Genomic DNA, 10,997 nt, shown 5'->3' with positions numbered 1-10,997 from the left:
TATATATATATATATATATATATATATATATATATATATATTTAATATCAATTTGTGTATATACATGCATATATTGTGTGTATATATATATAATATCAATTTCTGTATATACACATATATATATAATGTAAATGTGATGTAAATATATCCTAAAGTGTTTAGTTAGAAGACACGTGAGTTAGGGCCCCCGAAGGATATATTTACATAACATACACACGCACACATAGAATAACTATACATATGTACGTGCGAGTACAAATGTGTGTGTGTGTGAAAGCATGTGTACGCGTGAGAGAAAAAAGGGGGGGGAGAGAGAGAGAGAGAGAGAGTCTATTTCTTAAAGAGAAGCAAATACAGAGAGAACTAGGTTGTGCAGCCAGGCAGACTTCCGTAAGAAATGCGTAGGTAACATGTCAACGGATAATTATATAGCACGACATACAGAAACAATTATTTCCACTGTTTGCGGCAAAGAAAGAAAAAAGAAAACATCAAGAGAGAAAAATAGGGATAGTGTGAGGGATATCGATAAAAGAGAGAGAGAGAGAGGGGGAGAGAGAGAGAGGGGGGAGAGGGAGTGTATGTGTGAGTGAATGGAAGAGATTAAAAAGAAAGAAATTAAGTAGGAGTGAAAGATGAAGTGAGACGAAAGAAGTAAAGCATTTTTTCGAATAATGATGGTCAATATTGTGTTTTTTTCCCTCTTCTCTTTGATTTCTGTCTTCTGTAATTTCCCGTTTAGAAGAAATAGCCAAAACATGCATTGCATGAATAAATAAAAACCTCTAATTATTTATGATGAAACGACTAGTGCTATGGTTGTCAAACAAATTATTTGGGGAGGTATTCATTTCATTAAGATTAATGTTTAGTATGAGATAAATATTGTTGGCGATACTTGGTCTATGCAACAGCTACGCCAATTGGGGGGGTATCCATTGAAGCTAATAGCGATAGCGGGTCCGACCATGTTGTTTACGTCAATAAATAGTGAATGAATGCATATATGCATGTATGTGAACATATGTATGTATTTATGTATGTGTATTTATATATATACATGTACCTATGTGTGTATGTGTGTGGATGCATATACATACATACATACATACATACATACACACAATCTCTCTCTCTCACACGTATATGCATATATTTGTATGTGTCTGTATATTTATATGTCTAAGGAGCAGACGTGGTGTGTGGTAAGAAGCTTGCTTCGTCACCGCATGGTTCCAAGTTCAGTCCCACTGCGTGTCACCTTGGCCAAGTGTCTTCTAAACTAGCCTCAGGCTAACAAAAGCTTTGTGAGTAGATTCGGTAGCCAGAAAATGAAAGAAACCCGTCGTATGTGTGTGAGCGCGTGTGCGCGTGTCTGTGTCTTTGTTAGTTCCAACCACCGCTTGACAACTGGTGTGTGTGCGTTTACGTCCTCGTAAATTAGCGGTTCGGCAAAAGACCGATAAAATAAGTACCCGGCTTTAAAGGAAAATTAATACTGGGGCCAATTCATTCAAGTAAAAATTCGAGGCTCTGCCCTAACATGACCGCAGTCTAAGGACTGAAACAAGTAAATGATCAAAGATAAACGACATGTAGGAATATATATAAATATATGTAGGTACGCACACATGTGTATATATGTGTAGTATCTAGTAGCGCTATCTGTATCATCATAGTTGTTGATTGGCAGAATCATTAGTGTTTCGAAATACCATGCGGTTCTGAGTTTATTCATAATATTCTACGTATAATAAGTGCGCTGCACAAGGGTGCCATTTTCTGAACTTATGAAAGGTCTTTCAGGCAAATCCTTTTTTTTTCTTTTCTGTTCCATGACCGAGAATTTCAGCGCTTTTATAATGATTGGAGCTATTTTTGTGTTCATATTCCACCACTATAGCAGTCTTCAACTATTTATATTTGAAAAGTTTACAAACCTCCTTTTATTTTGATCTTGTTGCCATTTGCACAAACGTCATTTATTAGTGCACAAGAACTCAATGTCGGTCTCTCTCTCTCTTTGGTTCTTTTTCTTATAATGCATGCATGTTATAATACAGGTTCTCTCCACTCTCTCGTATAATCCAGTCTGTTTATCACTCTGATTTTCTCTCTCTTATAATACGAATCTGCTATAATTCAGTCTGATCAGATGTTCATCTCTATATCTACTTTCGTATTTCAGAGAATAACTTCCATTTATTTTCTTCTAAAGTCACGTTGCCTCCTCTCACATCTTCCCACGAAGATATGCAACAACCCTGTTATGTCTTCTGATGAATTCTATTGGGGTGCTTCACTCTTCTTTATGCATTTGTGCCTTTATTCAATTCTGCAGCGAGGGCCTTGTTGATACAGTATGGTTTGTAGTCTGAAACCTTTCCTGTGATGAGGTACAAAGTCACAAAGCAGCTGGTTCTCTAAAAATAGTAAATGGTACTTCACTAGTTTTGTTGATAATATCTCTGACTCGTTCTGTCGTTCTCCTCGAGTTATTACAAGGATATTTTGCTGTATAATAAATAATAGGTGCTGAAAGTGATTTGAGTTTGTAACTCATTGTAACTCCTCGTTGGTTGTTTTAACACCAATCAGCAATCTCCCTTGACTTTTGACGCCTAGCAGTAAATACCACAGCTGCGTTTGATTAATTAAAAAAATATACAACCAATTTATCCACTTAATTAAGAGACACTTATTGTTTAAATGTTCTCTCATATTTCTATCTTTCGCTCTCAAGCTCACTCCTCTCGATTTCTTTCTTTTTGTCACTTATCGCACAAACATATCAACTGACTCACTGGCACCAAAGTTATTGTTATTATTATATAACAAGAAGAGCCAATCATGAAAGTGCAACCAGTGCTGTCCTGGTCACTTACACAAGTAGGGCTTCAATTATCGTCCAGATTTGAAATTAATTATATCGTTAGCTGGCAAACTTGTTTATATGTCATTAAAAGTCCTTTTTAAAAACCCTTTCTTAACGTGTGAAATCTAAAATATAAATGTGGAGGCAAAACTACTTCTAAAATAAATTGATTCAACCAATTCCTAGCAGTCTTGAGAAATAATCTGAAAAAATACTAGCAGTAAAAACCATAAGTAAATATAAATTAAGTAAATTCTACGATAAAACTCGTGTTATGGAATATGTCGGCCATTTATCTAATTGATTATTGATGTTGTAAAAACACATTTGTAGATTTATCACTTAGAAAACTAAACTTTACAAACAGAAAACGTTTATCTTAAGGAAAACAGTTTGTGCAAAATCCCTTCTGATTTAGATTAATGTAAAATGTGCTAATCCGCTTTAGTAGTTGTTGCATACAATAAGATGAATGACCAAGCTAAATAGTGTGCCATACTTAATATTCCCATTATCAGGAGCATTCATTAAGTATTAATGGGTTTCATGCGTTTAAGGAGCTCCGCCTAACGTGGTTGTCGGATATATTCGACTGACTTGAAATAATTAATTCTTGTTAATTTTTGTAACGACAGCCTTTATAAATTGTTACAAATTGTATACTAAAGGATTTGAATTTAGAATAGTGAAATATTGAATTTTATAACGCGAAGCATACACGCACATACACACTCGCACACGCGTATCTATGTAAATTTGTATATATGCATATACATATGTATGCGTATATATATATATATGTGTGTGTGTGTGTGTGTATATATGTATGTATACGTATATATATATATGTATGTATACGTATATGTGTATATAAATGTGTGTGTATATAAATGTATGTGAATGTATATATACATGTATGTATGTAATTAAGAATTAGGTTCTATACAGCTCATGCCAACTTCAATATTTAAACATGAAGAATATTTCCTCGTTAAACGTTACATAAAATAAATAAAATATCTTAGTTTTGTATTTCTCGAACGTTTAACAAATTTTCCCGAGTAACTAATAACTGTGTTGTAATGAAAAATAGTGGTTAAAGGGATAAAATAAATTATACTCTCAAAATGTGCATTTGCAGGCTTCTATTGACAGAACCTTTACATTTTCATCAAGTACCACGAGTAACTTTACAAACGCAAAATGGAAGGAGATAAGAATGTTATAAAACATTTAAGGAGAGTAATTTTCTCTAGCAATGACACGAAATAACTTTGAAAGTTTCGCAGTCAATCAGGAATTTATAATGTAATAAATTCCTCGAGAGGCAATACAGACGCAGACATGCTAAAGCAATGAATGGAATATGTTACGGAGATTCTCTGAAAAGGAAACGTTGAGAATGGATCATTGAAATGATACAATAAAGCGTTATATCTTAGCTGAAACAAGGAAACTATAATTTAAAGTGGGCAAACAGACAATACAAATTGCTTAATTAAGCACTTCTGTAAGGCGTTGCTTTTTGTTTTCCTTGCTTTAAGTAAAGCCAACGATAATAATATCTAGTGAAGCGGGATGGTTCAGAAGAAAGGAGAAACAATATTCAAAAGATCTGTAACGTTATTAGTCTACAAAATACAAAAAATGCCTGGGATGCCAGTTATACCTTCATTGACTGCATCTTCATTGACTGGATATGTGTGCTGTTAAGTAGTATGGTGGAATGTACGAAAACGTAACACCAGCTTACCAATTATAAATGATATAACGCCATCTAATCGGATATTCAGCAATAGTTGGTGCAAATCAAGAGTGTGTTCTCTTACCAAGCCTTTTCATTGTTCTTCCATAATGATGAAAGCCCTTGAATATTTTGAAAGAAATTTTGAAGTAGAGGACTGAGAAACCAGTAATGTCAGTTTGTCAAGAATATTGATTTAACCGGACACAATGAAAAGCCATTTATAGATCTAGTATAACATTTCGATACAACTGCAGGAAAATATGAACCGGAATATATGCAAAATAATAATTGGATATAACATAGAGAAAAGTGCCTGTGCAGTTGAATTAGGAGGGAAGATGATAAAAGAAAGGGAATGATCTTTTACTTGATGTGTCTGAAGAAACTAGCAACTACTATGACCTATGCAAGCCCTCTCAGATCTGTGATTTTGAGGCCATTAATGTCTCGTTTAAAGTCTTGTAAATCAACATCACATAACGGTGTTATGTTACCCTTCACATACTAGAGGTAAGTAGGATATTTACATTCATAAACCTTCGAACCCGTCGGCGTAACCCAACTCATGGTTTCAAAGTTTGCATCCAAGCCGTTTCCTTCCAGTCTGTGTCCACGCTACTGTGTCTCACCCACGGTTTATGCTCACCAAGCTTCTGATAAGTCATCTATAATTCTTTTCCTTTATTAATATTTTGTGGTATTTGCAAACATTTATATGCGGATATCGTCCTTCACTCGTGGTTAATTCACTCCATAGGGATGTCAGCCTCCTAAAGTTTAGTCATCTCGCAGTAGTCAAGCATTACTGAAAGTAACAACGATTAAAAAAACCTCACCGTGCATTCACCGTCACCAAACAACGTTCATTATATTTGTCAAAGAAATGCATGTTACTACATCTCTCTCCATGAACTTTTCACAGCAAAACCTTTTCTCTGTAAGATGTATGTCTGAATAACTGTAATGTGATAAAACGTACCTTCTATAATTAATTTTTCTCTTTCCCTTCATTCTTGATGAACCCACTGCAGACACTGGAAAGTACAATATAAGTGCATTCCAAATTGAAGTCCTGCTCAAACAGCCGAGTCACTATAACTGCTCGGGTTGTGCTCAAGTAGCCGAGATAGTATAGATGCTAGAAAAATGTCCAAATAGTTGGGTTAGTCATAGCTCTTACATATAAAATGTTTTAGTCGATATCTAAAAGAGTCCTGCTGACTGATTACGAAGACATGGCAGTCACTAAAACCATTAGCTAGTCAATACAATCTTTTCATCCAATGTCTCAATTAAATATTCAAGTCTCAAGTAGAAAACTGTGTAATACTTGATTTGTTCACTTCTCTTAAAATATCTGATCAGTCGCTAAAGTGCAAACACTTTGAACTCCTATCTACAGAATTTCTAACGGATCATTGACCACATCGACGTCTGAGAAGGCTTGCAAACCTTCTTTCATCTGTTTATTTAATATATCCCTGTCAAATTAACTTCCTAAAATTTAAAGAAATTGGTAAACTGAAAAAAAAAGCTTTCCATTTAAATGGCGTTTATTCTACTTCGTTGTTATATTCAGAACGAAAGACTTAACTACATTTGATGTGAATTTGAAACAAGGAAGACTAGAACACTGAAAACAATCAAGTTTGTTTGGCTCTCTAACATTTGCTCTATCATCACGGTTCCACAATATCAATGTTATTGACAACAACAATAACAACAGCAATAATGGTAGCAAAAACTTCGGCATGCAATAGCATTTTACGATCGCTGCACTCTGCGAATGATATTGATTAACTGTCATTGGTGTATTGTGAAGCTAAGTGCATATTTATATTGTTATTGATTCTACTTTGCTTTATCCTGGGGATTAGCAGTTTACAGAATGTCGTAGTAGCTCGCACCAATTTGTAGTAGTGGAAGTTGTACGGGGGTGGGGAGGAAAAGAGGTAGAGCATCAGGAGCAACGCCCACAAAAGCGGCCAATCATAGATACACACACATCTCATCATATATATATATATATAGAGAGAGAGAGAGAGGGGGGGAGAGAGAAGAAAGAAAGAGAGAGAGAGATACGAATTTATATATTACATATGTATATCTCTCTACCTCTTTTGCCTATCTCTCTATTTATGATATACATTATATATGAATACATATATCATAGTGTATGATATATATATATATATATATATATATATATATATACACACACCGACAAATCTGTAGTTTTCTTTTATATATGAATCTGGTCTCATGTGTGGTACGTGTGCTTGTACGAGAAACTGAATCGAAGACAAAGTTGATTCTATTGACTTATACATATAGACAATGAAATAAGTTTTTAAATAAAACACTAGTTTTACATGCGAAGGAATCAACAGAACAGAAGCGAACCTTGACTACTTTTGTGCATTTGCATATCACTAAAGCCATTAGCTTTATATGTTGTCCTGCAATGGCGGGTGTAGAAATGGATAACAACTTAACCCTCTAATCACCTTTTTTTAAAATGATTATGTAAATATATTTTTGGACTTTCTTGGTTTATGTCAATCTCCCCCAGAAGCTCACATCGCTTCAACTCATCCTTTTTTTTGTTTTTCGATTGACCTCGTATCATATCTCAGCATCTGAGAACTCATTTGTTTTCCTTGACCAGGGTGCGATACACACTAAAAGGTCTTCTTCGGAAGTGTTTACAAATCCATTATTGATCTTCAATTAATCAACCGCTTAAAAGTTAATCGAATATTCCATCTTCTCAAAATGGTTCTCGCAGAAGTTTTACAATACGCGTCTTTCCTTTTCGTACCAACATATAAAACTGAATTTCAAAGCCAAACTGTCTGAGTAAATTTAAAAGTTAATCTGCTAATTAGGTTATTATGAAAATATTAACATGAACTACACCTGATTCACCTGTGTGTGTGTGTGTGTGTGTGTGTGTGTGTGTGTGTGTGTGTGTGTGTGTGTCTGGTGCCAAGCTGTGTCGGCCCCTTTGCTTTTCCCTAGGATAACATTGGTGGCGAGGAGAGGGGAGGCTGGTATGCATGGGCGATTGCTATTCTTCCATAAAACAGCCTTGCCCAGACTTGTGCCTCGGAGGGTAAATTTCTAGGTGCAATCCCATGGTCATTCGTGACCGAAGGGGGGTCACAACACAACATATGTACATACACGCTTATATAAAGAATATAGCATAATTATTTCTTATAATTACAAATGACTAAAAAATATCAATTTATATATACATATACACACGTGTGTATATTCAACAAAATGTTGGAGACTAGCTTGAATTCATTTCAACATTTCCGTTTAACCCAGTAAAGCGTTGATCTCTTTGCTTGCTGATTCGATGACTATACGGCTTTACATTTTATATACCTGTTACATCTGATTCAGGTACAATCACATAGGTAGAAATAAAACAGTTTCCAGATTTTATGTGTTGATTTCATCAAAACTATCTGATTACAGCGAATGATTTCTATTTGCAATAAATTCTGCGCTGTTTATTTCTGAAACAAGAATTATCAAACTATTTTATGCTACCAGCAAACAGATATTAACTTTAAATACAATATTTTACTATAGCTGTTTATTATATATAATATTAGTTTTGTTATTGCTACTATTATTTGTGTTGCCGTTATAAACAACAATACTAATAACAACAATAATAATAATAATTAAACTGTTTTTGTGCCTTTATTTTCAAATATATATATGTGTATTTTTTTTTATATTTTGAAGTTTTTTTTTTTTCAAATATCCTTCAATTTATTTCCGTTTTCCCACCTTAATTGTAATGATTCCTTTCCTTCTTATTTTTGTTCTAAAAATGTCCAAATGACAGATAATGATTCTCGAAAGTACTGCTGCGAAAAATATCAGTCATCTGATTTCACAACAAATGAAGTTTAATTTTTCTCAATTATAACATTGACATAGTTTCTCTTCTCTAAAATATATTTAAAGAAACAATTTTCTGGAATATAATAACTAAATAATTCTTTCTTTTTTTTTTTTTTGTTTACTAGAGTTGTGAAATGTACTGGACTTTGGATACCTGCGGTGAAAACTATGGACCTTTCATAGTTGAAACAACAGCAGAAATTAAATCTCACCCGAGTATTACTGTTCGTGATTTTACTATTACCAACACAAGGAATGTAAGTTTAATGATTTTCCTATAAATATAAGTAAACAAATTTTTAAAAGAAATATTAATAATTTTGCCACAAAATAGTGACTGAATATAACCTTTATATAACCTTCATATAACTTATATAGATGATAAAAAATGGAATGAACGACATTATTTAAAAGCGCTAGAATTGTTTGGACACAAGTTGTACGTTTTTCGTACATCGATGAGGTGTTGTGTAATAATTATCAGATAGCTGTGGACGAGTTTTGCATAGCATTCTACAGGGTCTTTTCCTGAATCTTATTTAACTGTATATAAATATATATATATATATATATATATATATATATATATATATATATATAGTCGCGTATTGTCCTTGCCTTCGAAACGCGGAGTAGATGGAACAGGAACAACTGATGAAGGGAAATATTCTTTATGTCGCATGTCTCGTCTCTCTGGTTTTTTTTTACGCTGTTTAAAAAAAAAGTTCGTTTTCTGTTTTCGTTTCTCATTGTGTTTAACGTTTTTTTGCGATGTCCTCTACCCATATATGCATGTAAGTATACATATAGATGTAGGCATGTACATATATGTATGGATGTATGTACATGTAGGCATGTACATATATATATGGATATATATATATATATATATATATATATATATATATTTATCGCTGTTGATTGTCGGAAGAAAGAGTTCTCATTGCCAAAATAGAGATTAATATCGTTACTTACCTCGAGTCAGTCTCTTGCGTGATGACCCTTTGAATACACAGGTGAATTTACATAGTGAGAGGCTGGCTCGATCTAACTAAAAATTATACATACGCTTCGTTATAAAGCATTTGTATATTGACTAGGCTAGGTTATTAGATGTCAATGTCAAATCAAAATACAGACACAAACACACACACACACACGCACAGACAGACGCACACACACAGACACACACAGACACAGACGCGCATCACAGAGACGCGCACACACACACAGACGCGCATCACAGAGACGCGCACACACACACAGACAGACACACACACACACACACACAGACGCACACACAGACACACACACACACACACACACAGACACAGACGCGCATCACAGAGACGCACACACACACACATACACACACACACACACACACACACAAACACGCTCGCACGCGCACCTATATTTTGCTTCGGCAATGAGTACTAATAACCTGGTGCACAATTCAATAAACATATGCTTCAGATCGCAGAGTCAGTTGGGTACCGACTGGCAATAATAAAATGGGACGACAAAGAAATGGAAGAAGTACTGTAGAAACAATACTACGCTGTCTTAAGTGATCCCATTGATATTGACACAAGGGATCTGAATCAACTCAGTCCTCAGCATGTTATCTCGGGCATAACTTTTACTGCATCAAATATCATAGATGCAATAAATGAAATCAAGTACTACTCCGCCGCAAGTCCTGACGGATACCCCGCTACTGTCCTGAAGGAATGTAGACACCAACTTGCAGTCCCTCTAACCAAATCATTAGACTCAGGCTATATACCGAAAGAGTTCTTATCTCAATCTGTCATCCCGGTCATTAAAAAGGAAACAGGACTTACGCAGCCAACTGTCACACAATCTCAATCACCTTCCATATCTCCAGAGTGTTTGAAGGGTGGGTGGTTCTTGATAAATGGCTTCCTGGAGAACCACAACCTTTTAAATTCCAGCCAGCATGGCTTTCACTGTGACAGCGACTGCCTAACAAAGCTCTTACATAGGTCTTACATCACATTAACGATATCCTGAAAGCCTTGGGATCAGGTTCGAAATCTGTTGTGATATACTTCGACACCAGCAAAGCGTTCGAGAGAGTCAACCACAATATCCTCCAATCAAAATTGTCAAATATTGTAATCCGTGGATTAAATATTTCTTGGAGAACAGCACACAACTTGTGATCGGTGGAATCCGCTCAAACCCAGCAAAAGTCACCGATGGTGTCCTTCAGCGGACTGTTTGCGGCTTGTATGTATATATATATATATATATATATATATATACACAGATACTTTCACAATAGCAAACACACACACACACACACACACACACACACACGTATATACATATGTACAAATTCAAATTACGATAAACGTAAATAAACAAACGAAGTTTGCTTTTAGAAGCGTTGAGATGTCTTAGAAAGTTAAGGAAGTGATT

The 10,997-nt window shown here is 34.8% G+C and overlaps 1 protein-coding gene across 6 annotated transcripts in view; it reads left to right on the top strand.

Moving 5' to 3' along the window:
- The window catches only part of LOC106878895 (receptor-type tyrosine-protein phosphatase T), a 596,380-nt gene that overhangs the window by 549,921 nt on the left and 35,462 nt on the right, over positions 1-10,997 (top strand). For all 6 annotated transcript variants that reach the window (XM_014928243.2, XM_014928245.2, XM_014928244.2 and 3 more), the window contains one exon: positions 8,675-8,806. In XM_014928243.2, coding sequence (XP_014783729.1) covers positions 8,675-8,806 — 132 coding nt within the window. The remainder of the gene's footprint in view (positions 1-8,674; positions 8,807-10,997) is intronic.

Source organism: Octopus bimaculoides, chromosome 8 (assembly GCF_001194135.2).
Source record: "Octopus bimaculoides isolate UCB-OBI-ISO-001 chromosome 8, ASM119413v2, whole genome shotgun sequence".
Lineage (NCBI taxonomy): Eukaryota > Metazoa > Mollusca > Cephalopoda > Octopoda > Octopodidae > Octopus > Octopus bimaculoides.
Note: the sequence above shows the minus strand (reverse complement) of the source record. Positions and strands in the feature narration are given on the sequence as shown.